The following is a 26713-nucleotide window of genomic DNA, read 5'->3' on the forward strand; positions in this document are numbered from 1 at the left end:
TTGATTTTCTGTTGCATTATTATTAGTTATTATTGATATCATCTCCCAGATAATCACATTGATAATAAATAAAAAGACCTTGAACTAGATAAAACAACGAGTTAATTAAAATGTTTGTGTGTTTGTGTGTGTGGTTTTGTGGTTTTGTGAGTGAGAGATAATTGTGATCATGGGTGACATGGGAGGTGGAAGATGATGACAATCGGGAGATACATTGGATTGGGAGGATGCTAATTAAAAATTATATATATGTAATGAAGAGTATCATATATTTATTTATATATATTAATGAGATGCAAAGTAGGTTGAGGAAAGATGATGAAGATGATGATGAAAAGACTGTTAAATGATTGAATGTTATTATTGTTGTTGTTGTTGTTGTACCGTTATAATTTCAGATCCATTTGTAACATTCATTTTTGATGGTGTTGATCGTTTTGTTGAACATGGTGATGAGATGATGATAATGACCATGTTAAAGTTTGGTTGAACATAATGATGACCCTTGTCTACAACCATAATTATCCTATGGTGTTATTGCATTCATCTAATTGATTAGATCCAATCTTTTCTTTACAATTATAACATTATTTACAAATATTCTTGGTATCAATTTCATTCTGCTTATACTATGATTATCTCATTCGATTACACTTTGATTAACAATCTCATTTCATTTAAAATAGCCAATTGTTCAGTGTCTTGACCATCATCATTTAGCATCCAATTGTTTTCATCCATATAAATATATCATATGAAATACATGGTCAGTCATTGTTAAAGAGAGATGATTATGAGGAGAGGGAGAGAGAGAGAGAGAGACAGAATAGTTTCAATTACAATCGTCAAGAGATATTAGCAATTAAACATTTATATACACATATATTCAGGGGAGTAAGAGAGAGAGCGAGTTGAGTTAAACGAGATGATGATGATAAAGATGATAAGTAAAAAGCGTCCATATCCTGTACTTCCTCTTGCGTAATGTTTTTGCCATTTTGAATATACAAATATCGACCACAAATAAATTGTTCCAATTGATTAAGGTTAATGATTTGTGAATGTTAAGCTGCTTTTACAATTTAATTATTCTTGATTCCTTTCAATGTTGCGCTTCATTTATCTTCCATTAAATCAAATCCTTCGTTTGCATGTAAATCTCAATGCTACTGGTGTTGGTAATTGTTGCTCAAAGTATTCATACAATTGTTTCAATTCATATAAGTTTCTTGATTGTTGTAACAATTAATATAATAATAATAATAATAATATAATATATGTACATGATAGCAATATAGCAAATGCAATATATAATAATAGTAAGTATTATTATTATCATTATTTATATTTACATTACATACATAATATTTATATAGCTAATTTAATGATTGATCAGTTGATTCAGTTAATTATCTCGTTAATTTAGTTTTGTTTGATGAGAAGATGGAAAAGTCTTATGGAATTTGTTTGACAATTGATTGTTTGAGTGTAAGTTGATTTGTTTCCACATCAAACTTTTCACAATTGAAGGATATAAATAATTCATGTTAATGATGCCAAAAAATTTCATCTTTTCCTTGGGTGTTGATTGATGGATGAAAATTAGTGATTATCAACAATCATCAATTTAAACTGTTAGGCATTTACAATACTAATCATCACTATCATCATTACCTGGCATCGTTATTATCTCTCCCTCGTTAATTTGTTTATCATCTTGATTTAGATTCTTTGAAATCTGGATAACTCATTCCACTCGCTGAAGGTGTTGATGGGTTAGACATTGATGATATTGTTGCTGCTCTGTTTATACAATTCATTTCAAATGGTGAGGTTTCAATTGATGATAATTTATTGTTAATTAACGGTGGCATCAGTGAGGGTGGACCAGATAAACCATTAAATGGTGGCGGTGGTTGTGGCATATGATGAATTGATTGATGTTTACTCATTGTTACTGAGGTTGATAGTGAAGATCCTGAAGATGTTGATTTAACGGTATTAAGATCGGTACGAACATTTGAACCAGCGGAAGCGGAAAGTGAATGTAAACTGTTTAGATATGGATTGGGAGGGAACATCATTGCAGCGGCTGCGGCGACTACAGATGAGGCTGAAGATGAAACTGAACCTGAGGTTGAAACTGGTGAATAATGTGAGTGAGGATGATGATGTACAGAATGATGAGAAGATGATGAATGTGGTGGAGGAGGTGGTGGTAAAGGTGGTCCAAGGCCAATTAGACTACCAGCTCCATGAGCCAATTGACCTGGACCAAAAGGTGAAACCATGGAGGCATGAGGGTGTGGAGGAACAAGTGATGGTGGTAAAGTTGATTCACCAGGTCTAAGGTGGTGAGAATGATGAGCATTTATTGAGGATACTGAAGATGATGAGGATGTTGATGAAGAATTGGAAAGTCGACTTTTATCCATGGCAGCGGCAAAAGCGGCTTCCTTTTCTCGAGATTCTTTCTCTAACATTGCATGGAGTGGACCCTCTTTGGCAAGTTTCTCTGTTAACGGAGCTCCTCCACCGGAGGAATTAAGTATATTGTACCTTTGGAGAAGGTGTTCCCTTTCAAGGAACTCATTTCTCGGTGAAAAATCATGAAAACCAGGGTGAGTCGGGAAAAAGGGTGACCAGAAAGATTTACCAAAATCGGGCGGAAGACCAGGAGGAGGTAGTACAGATGCCGGTGGATGTAAAGATGGAGGACCGGGAAGTCCATGGGGTGAACGGGGGACAGTATGACACAAAGAGGGAGGTGGAGTGGGTGGTGGTGGTGGTCCAGGTGTAAGGCCGAATAGACCCATCAGGTGAGCACGATGATCCATTGGATTACCGCTCATGTGAAGGTTAAGTGATGCAAGTGATGCTGCTGCCGATGATGATGGTGAAGATAAACTGTGACCCATTGTACCTACACCTGAATGAGGTGGTAATGGTGGCGGTGGAGGCGGTGGTAATGAGGCACCAGAATATGAAGATCCCGAATTGGAACTGCCCAAGATGCCCAAAGAACCGGGTAAAAGGTTATTGTTATTTGATGTTTTCTGGTCACGATGTGAATGATCATTCGATGAATGTTTATGATTTCGTTCATAATACTTGTTATAATTGTTTATCATTTCTTTATTTCGATCATCTTTGGCCTTAAGATCATTAATTAGTTGTCTATCGTTAAAGGCACTGGAACTTGTTTTCATCATTTTAGATCCACTTGAACCACTACTAACGCTCGGTGATCTTGAATATTCTCGTTTATTATTTGAATTATAAGCTTTATCCCAATCACGACGATGAGATGATTCAGTTTCACCATTTTGAGATGATGATTTAGAGGAACTACTTCTATGATGGTGATGATGAGAATGATGATCACTTTTATTTTCATCTTTTGATCGTGAATCAAGTCTAGAAGTACTTCGACTTTCTTTCCTTCGATCAAGTTCAGATCGTTCTGCTTCAGCTTTAAGACCTCCCCAGGCTGATGAAATTGATGAAGGTGTTGATTGAGGGTGTGGTTGAGGTGGTGGTGGTGGACCACCTAAAAGACCAGGAAACAAAGCAGACCCAGGTCGTCCATTACTGGTTAACCATGGGTCAGGGTGACCACCAAGGCCTGGTAAGTTTGTTATATCACGATTATGACCATCTCTTGATACAAGAGATGCTGAAGATGATGGGGGAGGTGGGACTAAGGATGGAAATAAACTTGAACCAAGACCACCGGAAGCTGAAGATGTCGGTATTGGACCAGGTAGTCCAAGGCTATTAAAACCTGGAAATCCTGGAAAACCAGGTAAACCGGAACGTAGGAAGTTATGAGCAGCAGCAGCGGACATTGATCCTGGTGCAAATGGACCATTCCAAGCATCTAGTCCTTGTCTAGGTCCAAGTACATGACCAGCGGCAGCGCTCAACAGAGAGGTTGAAAAGGGTGACATATCACCGGGACGCGGTGGAAGGGAAAATAGTGAGCTTGCAGGTCGTAAAATATCACTGGGTAATGAACCGTTTCCACTTGGTTTACCCAAGGAAGGTATTGGACCAACTATTGACGGAGTGGAGACGGAATATGATGCCGACGAGAGAGCGGAAGATACTGAAGAGGGTAATGGAGGTGGTAATGTTGATCCGGAGGAGGCTGTTGATGAATGAGGTGGTACCACTGAGAAAGGATTATGAGGCTGTGGTGGACCCAATGGACCGCCTAGACCGAAAGGTGATCCATTCCAAAGGCTGGTTGGATCTAAAGAGGAACGGTTGTTAAGTCCACCGGAAGCAGCGTTCATAAGAGATGCGGAGAAAGATGAAATATCTCCTGGTCTTGAATGTGGTGGTTGATGGGGATGAGGTGAAGGTGGCATCAGGTTGCCAAAGATATTGTTGGTTGGTGGTCTAATTAAATCATCGGGTAATTGACTATTTTTACCAAATGAGGATATTGAAGGTGATGCAGGGATCAAGGATGAACTTGATGAAGACGAGGAAGATGTAGAGACAAGCGGTGAGGATAAACGGAAAGTGGAAGATGTTGACGTTGTGGTTGATGATAATGATGAACTTGTCAGTGATTTATCACCATGAGATGCTTTCTGATGACGTAATATCTCCCAGGCTATTCTTACATGCATGGCGTTCCAACGACCAGGTTTCTAATGGGAAAGAAAGAAATGACAATCCAATTAGTCAATCAATTAATTATCAAGAACTATATGAATGCATGAAAGTAAACAAATTCATTTGCTGTGAAAGAGATCATGAATAATGTAAATGTTTATCAACATCATCTCTCTTTCTCTGAAATGTTATCAACTACAAAAAGCTCAAGTTGGTAATAAATATCTCTCTGAATTTTTATACGTAAGAGAAAATCTTGACAACAAACCCCTGCGGCCCAACGGAAACACCAAATAATGATTATGGTGAAAATTGTGACAGAAAGAGAAACGAAAATAAAATTTGTTGGATAAAAAAAGAGTGAAAAGTTTGCACGTAGGAAGATAATAACGATGAAGATGAAAAAAAAAGAAAAAATCACCTAAGACAATGAGAGAGAGGGACAATAAGAGTAGAAAATAATGAAACGATGGAAAAGAGCCCGAGGCAATGGAGGTGCGAACATTTTTAAATACAAACTTTCAACAACAAACATAATATTATGATAAGTACATTATTATTAGATACATAGAAGAGAGAGAGAGAGAGAGAGAGAGAGAGAGAGAGAGAGAGAACAAGGAAAGTGTTAATGAACATGTTCATATATAATTATTATCATTAAAATTATCATCATGATAATTAGATATTTATAATAATAGTAAACAGAAAATTGAAAAGGTAAGTGAATTTGAGAGACAATGAAAATCTTATCATAATTATGATAATAATATACTATTGATCATTGAAGGATTTCATCATTATCACCATGAGAAATTCAGCAAATGCAAAGTATCACGTTTTCCATGATATCAATGGTGTAAATTTCATTGGAATGAAGAAAATATGGAAAGAGACACCAAAGAAAATCCCTAATGAGTTTGATTATTATTAATACATTGAAATTATATAAGATTTTAAAAGTACCACGATAACTACTTATTGCAGAGGAGAAAACTTTGTCATCTTTTTTTCTATTTACTACAACATATATGATTTACGGAAAGTTTCTGTAGGAGGGTAACAGGGAGTTAAAGTCTTACGAGTTAATCGGACATAAGCACGATAACAAATCATTTACAATCAAGACCTTATTGCCATTAGAAAAGGTCCAATATAAAAAACAACTAATACAATAACAGCCGAGAGTCTATTGGTTTGTATACAATTTTTTTCTTTCAACTTATGTGATGTTATTACATAGATGATGGTGATGATAATGATGATGATGATGATGATATATTTGGTAGAAAAGGGAAAGAAAGGAAAATCATCGAGCTTTTTACTTTTACCAGGAAAAGGGAGAGGGAAAGGTGGAAAAAGGGAAGATGAGGAGTAGGAGGATGAAGGAGAAAAAAGAGCAAAATGTTCACAGATTATGTGTCCTTTTCATCTTCATCTTCATCTTCATCTTTCTCTCTCTCTCTCTCTCTCTATTTCCATCATTATCATCATCTTTTGCCTTCTTCTTTTGTGGGTTGATGATAATAATGATAATAATGATGATAGCCATGGGACAAGATGGGAGAATAACTGTTTATACAATAATACAGTAAATCTCAAGTCTTTTATTCAAAGTAGCAAGGGAAAGGATCCACATTCAGTTATCAACACACACAAAACATCATCATCTCCATCTTCATCTTCATCTTCATCTCTATTTTTTTTCCACTATGAAAAAGACTCAAAATATAAAACCAATTTTTCTTGTATTTACTTGAAAACAGATTTTCCTTTTCAGAGGAAAAAAACTCCTCCATGAGATTTACTAGTTTTTATATCATTTTTTTCATCATGTATTTTAAAGCCTTTCACACCAAACAACAATAAGGAAGATAATATAATGATGATAATTCATGGGGATAACAATAATAATACAGAGATGAAGATAATACATAATGATAATACTATTAATAACAATATACTATTGGAAATACTTATCAATAGTGAAAATAATTCAGAGTTTCAAGTCTCCATTTCTTCATGATTCTGGTGGAACAATATAATCATCATGCTGATGATTAAGGAGCAGAATCAGGAGTAGGAAGAGAAACAAAAAAAAATGAAGATAATAATAACATGTAACAACATTACCAATAATGTATAATCTGTTGACAAGAAGGTTACCCTCAAAATGATTGTGCTTTTAGCCTTTCCATTTATCCTCTTCTAGCATCATCATCATTATCATCATAAGAACTAAATTATCTTCATAATCATCGACTAACATTCTTTGGGTAGTGAACAAATCAAGAAGATGAATTCAGAAGAAGATAATGATGATAAAAGCTCAATTACGGATCATCAAGTTAATTTGGAAACATTATTTTTTTACTCTCCCTTTGACTCTCTCTCTCTCTCTCTCTCTCTCTCTCTCGCTCTCAGTTTCATCTTCGTCATCATCAGCATTTGATATTGTCTCTATTTCACAACACTGAATTGACTTGTGGCTTTTACTTTACATCCTCCTTCCTCCTAATTAAATGAGACCTAAGAGTAGAGACCTTGATATTGAGTGAGAGACATTGATATTATATTGTATTTATCTATCCACAGATGATGCTTGAAATAAGCAGAAGGTAGTATTGGGAGAGAAAAGGTCATAGGCTTAGGTCAAAAGGAGGGATTCAAAATATCCGTTTGTATTATTATCATCATTATAACAATTATTATATTGAAAAGTTTTGCGGGAAAAGTGGGTTTTGGTTAAAGTTATCGTTTATTATCATCATCATGTTAACCATTTAACCTATAATTTTACAAGCAGCGGATGCAGAGCATGTAACTCATGCAATACTCATCACAATCATCTTTTACTTTCTCTCTCAGTGGTGATGAGGAAGATAATGATGCTTTCCTAATTATAGGTGTTTTTACAATGAATAAGAGAGAGAGAGAGAGAGAAGATATCACAATGAATATAACAATGTACGAGAAATGTAACAAGGTAGAAAGTGAGTGAGAGAAAGAGAGAGAGAGAAGTAATCACAAAGACTAAAGTGATGTGAGCAGAAAGAAGAAGTGAGATGATGATAATCAAGAAGATGCATGAGATGATAGGAATTGAGATAACATCAAATGAAGATGATGAAAACCAAAGAAGAGAGAGAGGCAGAGAGATGAGGGGAGAAGATGAAAAAACTTAATAGTACAAAGGGATGATGATGAAGAATGAGTTACATAAATTGTAACAATCGTGAGTCTATTAATCGAATTAGTTTAAGTTATAAACTTTTCATCATTATCATCTTACAAATAGATATAATATCTACCAAGAAGATGAGGTTCATTCATTTTTGCCTAAGGTTCCATAGAAGTTTCACTTAACCAAAAGTAAAGGTAATATGTTCAAGAGAGCGAGAGAGAGACAGAGAAAGAGAGAAGATAAAAAAAATGGAGAAAAAGAGAATGCTCCATCTTAAGGTTCATTGATTGAGAATAAGTTGTGTTGAGAAAGAAAAGAGGAAAAAAAACATTCATGGAGAAAAAAATCGCAAGAAGGAGGAGAAGGGAGGAGAAGAGGAGGATCAAGCTCAAGATGATGATGGCGATGGAGAGAAGATACTGAGAAGTACACCCGAACATAATGTACACACTTAGAGAGAGAAGAGAGAGAGAGAAACCCCTTTAACGACCATGTAATTGTTAATGATGATAAAGATGAAGAGGAAGTAGCTGGTTAAAGATGATGATGCATAAGGAAAGCAAAATTATACCTCAGATAAAAAATAGATTATTATTCAGGATATAATATATGATAAGAAAGAGAAGATGAGAAAGAGAGATGATGATGATAATGATCAATGATAGGTTATGATGTATAATAACATGATGATGATGATGATAACAATAAAAATAATATTAATATATTATTAAATAATATGATGATAACAGACAAGAAAAAAATATGAGTTTTTGTTTGACATCAACTCAACCAAATGATAATTGACAAGTTATTGATTTATTTTGATTCTCACTCTATTATTATCATATTTATTGTTATTAAATGATAATAACATTGTTATATTAGCTTTTCATATACACACATAATAATATTAATATGATTAAAAAGCATTAATAAACATTGGCAAATTTCAATCAGTATCATCATCATATTAAGCAATTAAGTTAATCTTATCACCAATTATCTGAATTACGACTTTTTTTTACTGTTTATTGTAAGATTTGCAATTGAATAATTTCTCGTTTGTTGATTCATCTTATTGATTAGTAACAATTTAAAGTGATTTGCTTAACAATAAATGTATATTTACATTTACATTTAAATATGTGTAACCATAAAGAGGTATAGATGATAAAAATGATAATATTATATCAAAAGAAAGTGATAATAATAAGAAGATAAATTATCTTCATCTTGGTTTTTTTTCCTCTTCCTCAGATGCTTCTGTCTATGGAAACTTATGTATGTCTATGGGAGATTTTTTTTTCTTCCTCTTCTTCTCTTAGGATACAGTTAACATGCGTGAGAGGAACAATTGATTTGGAAGTTTTCAGAACATGAACAATGGTGGAAAAAAAAGAGAATCGAAGAAGATGAAGAAAAAGATGAGAGAGAGAGAGAGAGAGAGAGAAATGATGATGATGAGGAGAGAAGGAGGTGGAAGAGGAGAGGAAGAAGTGGTGGTGGGAAAAGAAAGAAACTATGTTAATCAATCATTTAGATGGTGACAGTTTACTTGATTGTGTTGAGGGTTAATCAATTTTGTCTGTTTTCTCAATGATTCTCAATCTAAATGGTAGATAAAACAACTTAACATCATATTAATGTTATTAGATATACACATGAAGATGATGATTAAACAATATACAATCAATGATAATAATACACTTTCAGAAAATCATGATAATAATACTTTGTTACAGTAGAGTAATTAACAACAAATTATGGTTAATTCAACCGTCAACAATCAACTAATTATTTATATGATATTAACCATTGAAATGTATATATATAAAAAAACAATAAATATTAACAGGTAAACACTTAGGAGAAAGTTAATTTTTGTTAAATGATTTAATTGACTGAATCACAAGGAGTAAAAAAACATACAATATAACAATCAGTTAATTGTTTTTCTATCTTTATGTTATTTATACACTTTGTGAAATCAATTTATCAACATAATGTTTTAATTGTTAGCTTTAATTGTAACGATAATGATAATAAAAACCACATTATTGTTACAATTATAATAGTTGATATTATGAATATTAATGAATTAAATGCTATTATTATGATGAAAAATTTTTTGTCACATCAATAATTATTATGTAATTATATTAGTCAAGTTAATGACAATCATCATCATCATGATAATCATTATAATCATTATCATCATTTCACTAAAACCTTTAATTAAGATAACAAGTGATTAGTAAATTAATCATTTAATGTAGATAAAAATTAATTCAAAAATCAATAATATTATTTAACTAATTAAAGAAACAATTTAACTAAGACTTTGATTGATAAACAATTTGATTCACTCGTAAATGATTGTATCAATCAATCAGCTGATGAGATGAGTAAAAAAACTTGTCAATTTAATAAAATGATAATCGATATCAACAAGATAATTATAATAGTTAATCCATAAGATTATTATTGTCACAAATCACGTTAATCATCAATCGTCATGATGATGAAAATGAAGAAGATAAAATTAACCGTTAAAATTTATCTTTAATAGGATAATTTATATTGATTAATAAATTATCCATGGTATGAATATATATTAGTAGATTAGATTTAAGTTAATCTACTTTGTTGAAAAACTTTTTTTTTTCTTATTAATTTCACTAATCTAATGTTATACTATGTTAAGTGTTTACCATTAACAATATACATTATTAATGGTTTCGCCTAATTGTTAATCATCATTATTATTATTATTGTGATGATTATTTTGATAGGAGAGAATTGGAATAAATTATTCGACTAATTACCATGAAGATGATGATAATCAGCTGACAAGAATCTCAAGAGATTAAAAAAAGAATGAGAAATTTAATCAATAAAAAAAACTGGTTCTTTTTTAGATTGACGATTAACCTTGAACAATGAACAAAAAAAGAGACATTGAAATGTTTAATACCGATCGATAATCATAATAGTATAACTAAATACTATAATTTTATCATTAGATTAACAGATTATGGTTTTAAATTGACACTTTAATCAAGGTAATAAACAACAATAATCATCATCATTTACCTTTTTCTTTGGATTTGATTATGTGTACAAAAAGATGAGGATGATTTTCAATGAATGATGAGGCGTAACTAATTTGGATAACACATTCAGGTAACCATAAAAATAATTTCTGTTTCTTATTGTGTTGATTTTTGTTGTTACATTGTAAAGATATTTACCTGGAGGCAAAGGTTTCCATCATCATTATCATCATCGTCACTTTAAACATAATCATTACAAACACCTTATAACCCAATGACCCCCTTAAGGTTGACATTTTGTACTCTTGGTGTCAATGGCTACAGAAATATACAAAAGTATATATGGTAAATTTGTTGCTTCATAAGTTATTCCTTTCTCTCTCACTCTCTCTGATCATCTCTTTTACAGAAAGAGTGAGAGAGTTGCCAATTAGAATACGATTAACATTGACAATAAGATCAACAATGTAATGGTTTATACTTCTTGCTGGGTGTGAAAAAAACTAAATTGCATTGACTAAATACACACACACTCACTCTCTCTCTCTCCCTGTTATTTACCTAATACACGCACACACGCAGACAAATAGATGCAACAAAAAACACAATAAGATTTAAGGCTGATAAATTGTCATTGTAATAAATGATTTGCATAAATCTCTATGGGCAAAAATAGGGATCAATGTTTTTTTAAGCAATTTGCTAACTTTTATTTGTTTGAATAATTTTTTTTTTTTCATTCTTACTGATCAATTGTACGTGTCTATGTGTGTGAAAAGAGATGAGGAAAAAGATCTTATATATACATAAAAAATGATTACAATGAGCTTGATGGAAATGATGATGATGATAATGACTATGGTAATATTTTCTAATGTTTACCTATGTCCGCTTCTTATTATTTACCTTGATTGTAAGTGTTAAAGATATTTAATATAATGATGATGATGATGTGATTTAATTATTGTTAATGAAAAGTTTAAGTTAAAATGGTTCAGAGTAAATGAGTGTCAGTATAATGAGTGTGTTAACCAGACGATTAACATAGGAAAACAAGGTAGTTCAAATTGAAAGCTTCTCATGGATGAAAGAACAAGGAAGATAAAGAGGGAAAGGCCAGGGCGTTAGTTACCACAGATTTACGGTGTAAAGAGAAAGATAAAACGAGTTAAGGATGATGAGGATGAAGATGAAGATGCTGATGAGTTTGGAGAAGGCAGAGAGAGAGAGAGAGAGAGAGTCCTTGATGGTTTCCATCTCTTTCTTTTTCTCTTTCGATGTTTTTTTTGGATAATATTTTAGTCTTATGCTAACTTCAACTGTACATTTATTTTAACTGCAAACATATCAAATGAAAATGCGTAATTGATGGTATCGTTATCTCAAGCAACTTAATAAGAGCTATGAGGATACGGGCCTCAAGGGATGGGTTCCTTCCCAAAAATCTCTCTCTTTCTCTTACCTTTGAGAGATATTTAATATAACAACTAAACAGGCTATTAACAAGAAAAGGAAGGGGAATAAGAAAGAGAAAGAGGAGAAAGAGAGAAGAGGAAGGGAGGGGAGCCAGGTGAAAGAGAGAATCTTTTCTCTTTAACAAGAAAATATAAAGTCAGTTATATATTAGGAGACTTCAATGAGAGTATTCAAGAGGTAGTATAAATACACAGTGTACAAAACACAATCATAATAAGTGAGTGTCTCGAATGAGAGAGAGAGAGAGAGAGAGAGAGAGAAGACGAGATGAGTGGTTTGATGAAGAGGATGATGATTATGAGTGAATGATGAAAAGAGAAAAAGAGATCTCAAGAAAGTTGCTAAGAAGATCTGTTAAGAATGAGGCTAAAACATAGTGTGGAATTTCAAACAATAATAATCAAGAGAAGATGAAGATAAATAAAGAAGAGAAATGTATCCATACAGAATATAAGTACGAAAGAAGAGAGAGAGGTTGAAGATAATGATGATTGAAATTATGAAAGTGTGGATGCAAAAGAGAGAGAGAGAGAGAGAGAGAAATGATGAGGATGAGGATACACATCTTCCCAAGATAAATATATCTGCTTATCTAGAGGTACTCAATAGTATACTTGAAACATCTTGAGAGTACTTGAAAACGAGAATGAGCGATATGGCAATGATGATGAGAATGATGATCAGAGAGAGAGAGGGTTTGGAGATGAATGAGAGCTGTTGAAGAGTTAATATCATTGTCAACACAATTGCTTATGTGAATATATTCATAAGATGTAGTCAGTAGATTGACTTGATATTTAACACACAAAATACACAACAAGAACGATCTTTGAAAAGATATAACATATTATTCATTGTATAAGATGTATACAATTATCATCAAGAGAATTGAGAAGAGAAAATTATAAGAGCTAAAGAAAATGATTCACAGCAAATGAATAAATAGAAAATAAATTTAGATGCAAATTAAATGTGAATTTACCTGGAATGATGAAGATGTAAGATGGATTGGAGGTGTAAACATACTGAAGACATTAGTTGTCAAGGCTGAGGTTGGTTGGGATGTTGATGTTAAACCGGTAAGCAGATTTGAATTGGGACTTCGTACACAGAAAGGAGATTTGGGTGTTGGTACACCGCTTAAAAGATTATCCAATTTAAAGCTAATCGCAGCTTCAGCAGATTTAGTTGATGAAGTTGACGATGAATTTGATGTTGTTGTTGTTAACATTGTGCTACTATTATTAATAATATTACTGCTACTGTTATTGTTATTACTGGCACAATTTATGTTTGAATTATTTACACGATCACATTTTTTATAATCAGCGGTATTTAAATTACATTTTGTCAATTGATCAACACCAAGGGTTGAAGTTGTTGTTGTTGATGATGATGAAGATGATGATGATGATGTTGTTTGACGACGACTTTTAGAGGAAGATGATGACGAAGATGAATTAGATGATGTTGAAATTGTTGTTAAAGTTGTGGTTGTAGTTGTTGTTGTTGGTGGTGTTGTTGAAGAGGCAACGATTAATGATGACAAGGATGAAGAAGATGATGACGATGATGAGACTCGACGTCCTTGCCCAGAGATTATCTTCATTGTTGTTGTTGTTGTATCATTAAGGTCAGATGCATTTGAACATGTTAATCCAATGATTGAAGTACATTTGGTTTCATCTTTGATTGGTGATGATGATGTTGACCGTGAGGTTGAAGGTACAGGTAAAATTGTTGTACTTGTATCCATAATATTATCATCCTCTAATTTACAGGTTGCTTGTGGTGATAAAGATGATGATACACCACTTGTAGTACCATCAATGGTATTATTGCATTCATTTGATTGATTAGATCCAATCTCTTCTTTAATTATAATACTATTAACAATATTTTTAGTATCAATTTCATCTTTGCTACTATGATTATCTCCTCGTTCATTTTGATTACTCTTACAACGGATAATTGTTGTTGTTGTTGTTGTTGTCGTTAATGTTGATGTTGTTGGTGATATTGTCATCTCAGTTGGATTAACCATGGTACATGGAACTAGGGATGTGGTTGTTGTTGAGGTAGATGAAGGTGATGAAGGAGATTTTGGTCCATCTTCAGCTGATGATGCAGCGATATTCATATGCATTGATGGTGTAAACATACTCAATGCATTTACTGAAGATGAAGATGTGGTCGTTCCTGTGGTTGTTGTTGTCGTTATCACCAGGCTAGTGTTTGTTGTGGTTGTTGTTGATGGTGACAAAGATGATGTCGTCTTACTGGGATACAATGAATCTAATTTAAAATTTGATTGAATATCAGTTGATTTAATATCATCACCGCCTCCAATCCCTTTAATTTCAATACTGTTTGAGATAGTCGATGGTGGGGAAGGTGCATTACTATTATTGTCAACACTATTACTCGAATTACTATTAATATTATTTGAATTAGAATTGTTATTATTATTATTACTACTATTACTATTATGTTTACTATTACTATTTACACGATCACACTTTTCTTCTTGATTTGATTGGCATTTAGATGTTGATTTATGACAATTATCATCTCGATGAAGTTGTTTATTAATTGTTGCCTGGTCACTATTACTGGTTGATGATGTGGTTCGCCTACGTTTAGATGGAGGAGGTTGACTTGTTAATGTTGATGATAAATTGTGATTATCAGATTGATTTGATTTGTTAGTTAATTTTTTCTCAATATTTCCAGAACCATTTTCACAAAGTAATCCCATTACGATACATGATTTAATTGTAGTCTCCGGTGGTGTTGTTGTTGTTGTTGTTGTTGATAATTTAGATGATAATTTACTGGTTTTACTGGTTGATTTAATTAAATTGTGATCTAATTTATTTTTCTTATCCTTTGTACCTTTATTACAACTTTTGGTATCACTACTTTCACTTGTATCTTCACCACCAACATGAATACTGATTGAACTGGTAATCGGTGTAGTTGTTGAAGTTGAAGTTATCGATGAACATGTAACTGGAGCTGTTGTTGTTGTTAACGAGCTGGATGATGATGTTGTTGATGATGTTGAAGGAGAGGATGAGGATGAGGATGAGGAGGAATTTTTGGAATTAACGGTTGACGACGTTTTGACAGGTAAAACTTTCCCTTGTTTCTGTAAAGATGATGAGGAAGAAGATGAGTTTTTCAATGAAGTGAAAGAGAACATAAAAAAAACAATGATAATTTGTTTACGATTTAATAAACAACATTTATCATCATAAATAACAATCAAGAAGATTAAGCAAATACAGTAATCAAATTATCAAGTAATTAGTAAATCCACACCAATGTGTGTATAAACACACAATTGAATAAATAAGAAATTAATTGTAACCACAATTTGAATATTAAATTGCTTTAATAAATCCTCATTTCTAAAATATAAACACACACAAACACATGAATCATGAATGTATTTCCTTGAGTAAACAAATTAGTCACAATTAGATTTAATTTAATTGTAGGAACAAGAAAGAAAATTTTTTTTTTTATATATTTGAAAAAACGAAAACAATATTCATAAAAAAAAACAACAAGATGATGAAGATGAAAATGATGATGAAAAAAAGAGAAAATCAAAATAGTCTCTTGACTATGTTACACTCTTCATCATTCAGAGCTCCTCTCATGGAGCAGAGCAAAGTGAATAAAAACATGATGATGATGAGATGATGATGTTTGCAATATATATGAAAGAGAGAGAGAAGAGAGATGATAACTCAAGAAGGCAAATAAGAAAGTGAAGTAGAGTGAGAGAGAGAGAGACAGAGGGAGTAGCAGATAAAGAGAAATACAATGATAGAGAGAGAGAGAGAAACGTTTCAGTTGCTTTGCTTATTCACAAATAAAAATGGCCGAACCTAAAAAACTAGAACCAAAATATTGGGTTAGAACTAATGTAGTGTTGCCATCTATCGTTATTCAATAACACGATCATGTTAATCTGTTTGCATTTCGAGTCTGAGAGATCAGTTTCTTGGACTTGTAGGTTTCATGAGAAGATGGAATAAGAAAGAAAGATGATACTGAAGAAGAGAGTGGGAAAAGAAAGAGATGAAGGAGAGAAATAAAGAGAGAGAGAGAGAGAGAGAGAGAACGAGAGAAAGGGATACGCATCATGGTTATCATCATAATCTAAATCTCTGTGAACCTTTTTATTTTTCACTAATTGTTACACCAAGTGAAACAATTAAATGTTTTTATTGAATTAAAATTGCACAATCATAATCATTATAAAGATTATATCTCACATCTTGCACTTGACTATTTGATAATTTGATTACTTGATTAACTGTAAACATAGATTATAATTTAACTTAATCTGTAACTAATAATTATGCTTGACTATGTATCAATGATAGTAAAGAAAATGAAGATTGAAACATGATGATGAGAATAATAATAATAATAAAGATTATCATCATTTTCTTCAAGATTTTTCATCTTTTTTTTCTCATTCGATTAGTTTCTCATTCTTACCTTTTGATGATGATTATCTTCGGTCAATGACTGAGATGATCTCTTTTTCACCTTAGTCGTTGTTGTTGCTGTTGTTGTTGATGATGATGATGATGATGGACTAGCCTCACAACCTTTATCCTTGTGTTTGCCTGGACCCGTTGTGCCAATTGATGTAACAATACTAGATGATGACGATGATGATGATGATGATAGATTTTCATGATTTTTGGATGATTTGTCGTGGCAAATTTTATTTGACGATTTACTCTTCCCAGTGGAAGAAGGTGTTGATGTTGATGATGATGAAGGTGTGGTGTTTGTGGTGTTGTTAGATTTGGAATGATTTCCATGCTTCAAGGTAACACTTTTACTTGTACTATTGACATGTGAACCTTTTGAGCTATTTGATTTACTATTGGTACTTGAATTGCCACTTTCATCCCGTTCTTTAATTGATTTTCGTCCACCTCCACCTCCTCCTCCTACTTTAACAATAATATCACTCATAACAGCAGATTGGTGGTCACTTTGATCATCATTTAAGTGATGATGAACATTAATTGGTCCATTTACCGAGAAACCATCGTTTACACTACCATCACCATCACTTGATGTAGATGATGCTGATGATGATGATGAAGATGATAAACCAGATGATGTTACAGGTTGTTGTGATTGCTGTTGATGGTGATTATGATGTTGATGTTGATGTCCCTTGTTACCGGTTGATGAACTCATATGGTTTTTACCATTATTTGTATTATTATTATTATTAAGATGATGATTATTATTAGGATTAGTATTATGATTAGAATGATCTTTATCCTTTTCCTTGTCTTTATCTTTATCTTTATCTTTGTCTTTATCCTTGTCCTTGTCCTTATTTTTACCGGTTGATTTGTTGTTGGTTGAATGAGTACTAGATGTTAATCCTTTACCCACCATTGATGTAGATGATTTTTTACCAGTCTCCTTTGTAGGAGTATTACCATTATTAGTAGCTGATTCTTTATTTGAATTTGATTTTTTCGGTGAATTTCGTTTTCTCGAAACAACACCGACTGTTGATGAGGCACTTTTACCAGTTAAATTAGATGATGATGTTGTCTTCTTATTACTTGTATGATTGCTATTAACTCTATCAATATCTTTACTTTTACCACTATTTGAATGTGAATTATTATTATCCTTAGTAGAATTATTTGTGACAATGTTTTTCTCCTCAATAAGAGCTTCTTGTTCTTTAACAGTTTCCTTTAAGAAAAATAATACAAAGAGAGAGAGAGAAAAGATATTATTAGTGGAGATGATAATGATCAGGATAATTACATTACGAAATCAAAGTGTAAATTAATGAGTAGTAATAGTAAAAAAGGAGCTAAACAAGATTAGTTATTGAGAAGATAATCAAATGCCTTCATATCACGTGTTTATCTCTATCTACATCAGTTAGTTAAGTAATCGCAAAAAAAACAACAATCTAAACATATGATGATGATGATGATAATGGTGATGATTAACTTGGAAGAAAGGGAAGAGAGAGACGAAAGAGCCGATAATCTCTAATGATCGTTCTTAATCCATGTAAGAAAAGAGGTTTATCATCAGTATTATCAATGAAGGTATGAAAAATAATTAATTTGTTAAATAAATGATTAGTATTTCAAATTTATGCTGGCGTAATTATTAAACTATTGTTATTATCATCAATAGTATATCTAAACGGTTGGTTTAGGATATGGACTAGGTTCGTCTGAGGCTATGGTTCGGACACTTCCGACTGATACGTCTAAATTACCCATACGTTTAAAAGCTTCAGCAAATTCAGCGGCTGTCAATTCGTTATTCAATTCTGATGCAACTGTACTTCTTGCACCAAATTTTATTGAACTAAAATCGCTCGTTTTAAAATGATCTGAAAGTAGACGGTGACACTCAACTCGAATAACCGTATTTATCTCTACCAATTGTCTAAAATTAATAAACATTATCGAGGTTAATATACCATTGAAAGTTAGTAAGATTAAAGCAATAAAACCAATTGTGAAACATTCAATCAAACTCGAATTTTATCATTCTCACTATAACATGGTAAAGCTAGAAAAGTGTTTGTGTGTGAGAGAGAGAGATCAAAACAAAATCTTAAAAATCATCAGAAAGATGAAGAAAAGGAAGATGGTGATGAAGAGGGAAAGGAAGAAGTAAAGAGAAACTGAGAGAGGTAAAAAGAGAGATTCTAGTTCTCTCCCGAAGATGTCAATGGCTCTGTGTCAAAGTCTGAAACTAACATGACTTTATCTTCATCTTCTCCACCTTTACTTTCATCATTCAATCTTATCTAGTTTCTTTTTATTCTTTTTCTTATTATTAAAAGCAGAAGGATAAAGAGTGAGAGAGATAGAAAATGTAATCCATTTAATCAGCAAGAAACCAGCAAAGATTCAGGTAGCAAGAGAAGACTATACATGATGAAGAGGAAGGATGAAAATCAGAAATAAACACAATCTTCTGTTGAATGGAATTACTGGGCGTTCATCTCTTTCCCTTCTCTCAATGAGATCTACATGTTAACAAATACACAAAATGAATAAAAACAACAACAAGAAAACAATATATTGAAAATAAAAGGAAAATGATGATTGAAAGAAAGAGGATGATAAAATTGTAACTAATGATTAACAGTTAAGGGAAAGAAAAAAATTGATTCCTTGGAGGGATTCAAGTTAATTTGGTGAAACGCAAACCTCCAGGGAATCATTAATCAGATAGTATTTATAATCAAGCTCCGTATTAGCACCTTGATGGTGAACAAAAATGGATTAAGATTCTGAAGACGATCATGATAATTATCAAAATTTAGATATTAAACATATTCCAATCATCGGATTGGATAGTGAAAGGGAGATACAATTACATTGAGATTGACTATGTATCAATGATAGTGAATAAAGTGAAGATGAAAACATGATGATGAGAATAATAATAATAATAAAGATTATCATCATTTTCTTCAAGATTTTTCATCTTTTTTTTCTCATTCGATTAGTTTCTCATTCTTACCTTTTGATGATGATTATCTTCGGTCAATGACTGAGATGATCTCTTTTTCACCTTAGTCGTTGTTGTTGCTGTTGTTGATGATGATGATGATGATGATGGACTAGCCTCACAACCTTTATCCTTGTGTTTGCCTGGACCCGTTGTGCCAATTGATGTAACAATACTAGATGATGACGATGATGATGATGATAGATTTTCATGATTTTTGGATGATTTGTCGTGGCAAATTTTATTTGACGATTTACTCTTCCCAGTGGAAGAAGGTGTTGATGATGTTGATGTTGATGATGAAGTGTGGTGTTTGTGGTGTTGTTAGATTTGGAATGATTTCCATGCTTCAAGGTAACACTTTTACTTGTACTATTGACATGTGAACCTTTTGAGCTATTTGATTTACTATTGGTACTTGAATTGCCACTTTCATCCCGTTCTTTAATTGATTTTCGTCCACCTCCACCTCCTCCTCCTACTTTAACAATAATATCACTCATAACAGCAGATTGGTGGTCACTTTGATCATCATTTAAGTGATGATGAACATTAATTGGTCCATTTACCGAGAAACCATCACTACCATCACCATCACTTGATGTAGATGATGCTGATGATGATGATGAAGATGATAAACCAGATGATGTTACAGGTTGTTGTGATTGCTGTTGATGGTGATTATGATGTTGATGTTGATGTCCCTTGTTACCGGTTGATGAACTCATATGGTTTTTACCATTATTTGTATTACTATTATTAAGATGATGATTATTATTAGGATTAATATTATGATTAGAATGATCTTTATCCTTTTCCTTGTCTTTATCTTTATCCTTGTCCTTGTCCTTATTTTTACCGGTTGATTTGTTGTTGGTTGAATGAGTACTAGATGTTAATCCTTTACCCACCATTGATGTAGATGATTTTTTACCAGTCTCCTTTGTAGGAGTATTACCATTATTAGTAGCTGATTCTTTATTTGAATTTGATTTTTTCGGTGAATTTCGTTTTCTCGAAACAACACCGACTGTTGATGAGGCACTTTTACCAGTTAAATTAGATGATGATGTTGTCTTCTTATTACTTGTATGATTGCTATTAACTCTATCAATATCTTTACTTTTACCACTATTTGAATGTGAATTATTATTATCCTTAGTAGAATTATTTGTGACAATGTTTTTCTCCTCAATAAGAGCTTCTTGTTCTTTAACAGTTTCCTTTAAGAAAAATAATACAAAGAGAGAGAGAGAAAAGATATTATTAGTGGTGATGATAATGATCAGGATAATTACATTACGAAATAAAGGTGTGAATGAATTAATAGTAAAAAAATAGTATGACAATGTAATTATTTCGGGTCTGAGAAAAAGTGAAAGAGAAATAAAAAAAATGGCCGTTTTATTGTTGATGTATGAGAGAGTTTGTGAAGATTAGTGATGTTCGGATTAGCTGATTACTCGAATATTATTATTTATAATAACATGTATTAATCGTATGTTATTGTGTCTGTATCATGAAATATATTTAGATAGAAAAAGAAGAACAAAAAAGTAACTCAAATTAAAAGATTATGATATCGTATGAATATGAACAAGAAGAGAGGATAAAAATGTGAACCCATAATGATTATTTGAAGATACAATCTCTTCATCTCTAAACCTTTAAGGAAGATGATGATGAATTTGAAAAAGAGATGATGAAGATGAAAAAAAAGGAGTTAAACAAGATTTAAGATTAGGTGTTAAGGAGATGATCAAACGGCTTCATATCATGTGTGTGTGTGTGTGTGTTTAAGTCTACAACAGTTAGTCAAGTCATTACAATAAGCAACAACAATCTAAACATATGATGATGATAATGATGATTAGTTGAGTTTTCCGTGAGCTTTTTTTAAGGTTTGATAATGATGATGACTGGCTTGGGAGAGAGAGAGAGAGATGTACATACTTAATACATATAAGAAAAGAGGTTTATCATTAGTATTATCAATGAGAAGATGAAAAATAATTTATTTATTAAATGAATGATTATTTTTGTTTATTATTTCAAATTATAATTATTTTTCTTTTAATAATAATAATTATCTTATTATATTATTGTAGCTTTGTTATTATTAGTAAACGGTTGGTTTAGGATATGGACTAGGTTCGTCTGAGGCTATGGTTCGGACACTTCCGACTGATACGTCTAAATTACCCATACGTTTAAAAGCTTCAGCAAATTCAGCGGCTGTCAATTCGTTATTCAATTCTGATGCAACTGTACTTCTTGCACCAAATTTTATTGAACTAAAATCGCTCGTTTTAAAATGATCTGAAAGTAGACGGTGACACTCAACTCGAATAACCGTATTGATCTCTACCAATTGTCTAAAATTAATAAACATTATCGAGGTTAATATACCATTGAAAGTTAGTAAGATTAAAGCAATAAAACCAATTGTGAAACATTGAGACAAACTAGAATTTTCATCATTTCCACTATAACATGGTATAGCTAGAGTAGAGAGAGAGAGAGAAAGAGTGAGATCAAAACAAAATCTAAAAATCATCAGAAAGATGGAGAAAAGGATGATGATGATGAGATGATGGTAAAGGAAGATAACGTAAAAATGGAAGAGAAGGAGAAAAGAGAAATGGAGAAACGGAGAGGTAGAGAGAGAGAGAGAGAAAGAGAGAGAGAGGGAGAAGGGTCATTGGTCAACGAAAACGTAGCCATGAAAAGAGAGAAAGAGAGAAAGAATTTAAGATGACTAATGATTCTATCACATTGAATAATAAAATGAATTTTATGACTGAATGCATTCGAGAGGAGGAACAATCATGATAATAACCATGATTGTTTTGCATTAAAATAACTGATTGGAGTCAATTTAACGTGAACATCATTTCAAACAATCAGTATTATATATTTTTACTGTATGTTTTGTATGGTGTTACTTTTAATCTTCTCGGTATCTCAAGTAGGCAAATAGTTAAACAAAAAGTGGCGATAAATATTAGTAGAGGTTAATAATCATAATGTGATCATCATCATCATCATGATAAAACACTGAAGAAAATGATTATTTTTGATTAGTATGATGATGTGTCAAATAATAATCACAAAAAAGATGATGTTGTTAAAATGTGTGTGTATATATATCCACACATAAACTAATAACATTATCATCATCATCATCATCATGAAGGTTTCATTATTTGTAACAGTAAAAAAAGATTAGTCTTTAAGATGGACTCATTAGTTACAAGAGGGAAATTGAGATAACCCTACATGTTTATGAATAATAATTAATGTTAAGATGAGAAATTAGGTTGACTGGACAGTTGAAAGTGCTAGAAAAGACAAACCTAAGGATATTAGAAAGATAATATACAAAACGATTAGCCAGGCCCATGCAGCATTGGTGTAAAAATAGAAAACAATGAACTTTGAATTTGAACGAAGAATCCCAATGAAATTCGATAATAATCCACATAAATTGATTGAATTAATTAAAAGTAAAACAACATGATAATCAAAGTTATCCAATTCATTTTGATTTTTTGATATTCCACTTGGACCAATGGTGTTAATATCAACCTTACTAGATGAAAATACCGTTGACAGGTAGATTACGTAAAGGATATAAATCAGATTAAGTACCATGGAGATTATGTTGAAATAAGTGATCAGGGCGATGGTATCCAATTTTTTCTGAGCTTTTTTCCTTTGAACAGTCATTTTATCATCAACCATGATGAATAATGAATAGTAAAAAATCTCAGTTCAGTATATTCACTTTTCTATCTTTCTTTGAATGTCTATCCCTTTTTTTTACTCCTTTAAATGATTGTATCAACTCAATAGGAATTGTACAATAAATTGTTAACAAACTGTCATTTGTTGAAACAAATATATATAAATAAAAACACTCAATAATTATTCACCAAAAGGTAATTGTTTATGTTGCGTTGAAGCTAAAGGTGAACAAAAAAATGCAACAACAGTTAAATATATGAATGATTATTATTGAATGTATTAGTGTATGTGTGTGAGTCTTTTTTGTATTAAATAACAGTTCAGGTTATGTAGTTGAAGGAAAAAAAGATGATGGTGATGGTAGTAACCTTTACCTTTCAATTATTTTGCTTCACCTTGATATTATATAATATTGAGAGAGAGAGAGAGGAAAATATACTTCACTTTTCACAAGACTCGAGTCATACATCAACAATGAAGGAAAGATATTAACGATATAAACATTATGATGAACACACTTTCAACACTCTTATATACACACACACACATTCACGATGGATAAACAGAAATGGTGTATGTGTGTGGTGAAAATGAAGTAAAGATTAAGAGAAGTAGAAAAAAATAAAGATGAAGACACAGCAAGAAAGAGAGACAAATAGAGAGAGAGAAAAAAAATGGTTTAAATATGAGACAACACTGAAGATATTGTAACAAGCAAAGGAATAGATTAGCTTAAGAATAATAAAAGAGAATAGAATTTATATAAAATTTTCACTTTACCTCTAAATCAGTGTAAGTAAGAAAGGTGAATATTGCAAATCCATCAACAATTTCTTCCTCAAACAACCCACAAGTAGTAATATTATTGTTGTTATTAATAATATTATTGGTTGATCCAGTTGTATTAATAGATGAATTGATGGTGGTAATAGTAGTTGTGTTGGTAGTTGTAGTTGTTGTATATTTATCCTTATCCTTATCCTTGTTGTCTTCCAGTGTCTTAGACATGGTATTCACAAAAAGGCTTACCAACAAACCATTGAAAGGTTTTTACAAAGGTTAAACTAATGGATATCATCAACAATCAATCCTTTATGGTGGTGGAGTTGGTCTCATATTTTTTTCTGTTTTTGTCGGATAGAGAGAGAGAGAAAGAGAGAAAGAAAGAAAGAAAGAGAGAAGGATACAAGAGAAAGAGAGAGAGAGAGAGATGATGATACCAAGAGAATAGAATATATAAAACAATAAGTAAAATAAAATAAAAGATGATGATGATGATGAAGTAATGTTTCAATTGGAATATAATTTATATATGAAACCACACACACAGAGGGAGAGAGAAAAGAAAACACTAAATTCACTTAAAAGTATATTATGATTTTGGTGTTGGATTATCTGTTCTCTCTTTTGGATTAGAATAATTTTTCACCATTTACTATGTAAGAGATTGGCTTTTTTTTTGTTTGATTTTTTCTTCTTCCAATTGTTGGTTGATTATATTTACTATAGATTTTTGTTGAATGTTTATATGTGTAGATATAAAAAAAGGGAACTAAAACAGAGGAAAAAAATAAACAATAGAAGGTTTGATGATTAATAAGAAAGAAAAAAACACAGATGAGAAATTAGAAAGATGATGATGGTGATGAAGAGAAAGAGAAAGAAAGAGAAGCAAAAAGAAAGAGAAGAAAGAGAAATGTAATGATGATCACAATTCTTTATTAATGGGAGAGAGAAAAAGAAAGAGAACATTTGAGTTTTATTGTGCTTTGCTTTTCTACAGCATTGTAAGAGCAGCTTATTCAGCGCCAGCTCTTGGTGTTCATGTTCATTTTAACTTTTGGCGATAATTTTATAATAATTTGATCTGAATGTTATAAAATAAGATTAAATAAATGGTGATAATTTGATGTATAATTGTGAGGTGATTATTTTGTGTATAATTGGTGGTGATTGTTGTATTCATGATGATGTACTTCGGGTTAATGGAGTTGATGATGTTGGTCATGGTGGTTGGTGGGAGTTTTCGGCTGAGTCTGAGGCTGGTGAATCGAATATATTTTTGTTGATGGCATTTAGGTGACACTTTGTGGAGGTGTTATTGTTTCTTATTATGAATTTTATGATGTTTTCTCCACCTCGTTGATTCTCAATAAATTGTCTCGTTTCCTTGTTTATCGGACAGTGACTTATCTTGTGAATATGGTCGTTTACTTGGCTGCCACACTCGCACCGTTCAGGGAGGAGGAAGTTGTAGAATCCGAGGGTTAGTCTGATTTGTTTGTTCATTACTTTCCATGGTGTTTTTTTCTTTTCTTGTAGTATTACGGCGGCGGTCACATTGTCACTGTATTTCTGTTTCCAGAGTTTATTTTTTATATCTGTATTTGCTTGTTTCGACATCGGATTTAGTCCCCACCATATCCTGTTGTTGGTTATCGACGGCAGACATTCTGGACAATTTTTACGAATTTGTTCAGTGATTGAGGGTAGAATATGATGTCTGGATAGCATGAATTTTACCGTAAATTTTACCATTCTGTCAATTGTTGGCGTGTGGTTCAGGGCTTTGTAACTCAGATTCCATGAATCTCTTCCTTTGATCCTCAGCTTTTTCCTTATAAGTTTACCTGTCATTCTTTCAATTTCTTGAAAGATCGATGATGTTATCGGCTTATTGGCTAGTAGTATGGGTGAGTGACTTATGATTTTGGATTCTAACATGGACTGAGTGATGGTGGTGATGACATGGGTGGGAAGGGAGTGAATTAGTCCACTGGGGAGGTTGATTTTATTGATCTGTCTTTCGAGGTTGTTGATTATCTCTAGGGAGTTAATGTAGTGAGAGGTATGGGTTGTGGTGAATTGGAAGCCAAGGATGTTCGCATTCGAGTTCCAATTGATCTGTCCTTGGCTGCTGATGTGGTTTCCTATCAAGTGAGTTGTGATTAGTAGACTTTTACTTTCAGCTGTGGATAACCCGAGTGGTCTGAGCCTACTATTCAGTTCACTGATTATATCTTTGTAGTAGCTGATGGAGTTGTTTTGTTTAAGGAGGTTGACACTGATGTCCAGGCTGATG

General features: G+C 32.2%; 1 protein-coding gene across 1 annotated transcript; it reads right to left on the bottom strand.

Annotated features, from left to right (window-relative positions):
* Positions 1-25239, bottom strand: LOC128385596 (serine-rich adhesin for platelets-like). The gene is given in 6 exon segments (XM_053344479.1): positions 1-4661; positions 13319-15487; positions 16855-18090; positions 19897-20189; positions 20192-21107; positions 24412-25239. Coding segments are annotated over 6 exon segments (7791 nt in total). The 5' UTR covers positions 24640-25239; the 3' UTR covers positions 1-1712.
* Positions 25240-26713: the final 1474 nt, after the last annotated feature.

Source organism: Panonychus citri, unplaced genomic scaffold (genome assembly GCF_014898815.1).
Source record: "Panonychus citri isolate SS breed McGregor unplaced genomic scaffold, ASM1489881v1 Contig00049, whole genome shotgun sequence".
Taxonomy (NCBI): Eukaryota; Metazoa; Arthropoda; class Arachnida; order Trombidiformes; family Tetranychidae; genus Panonychus; species Panonychus citri.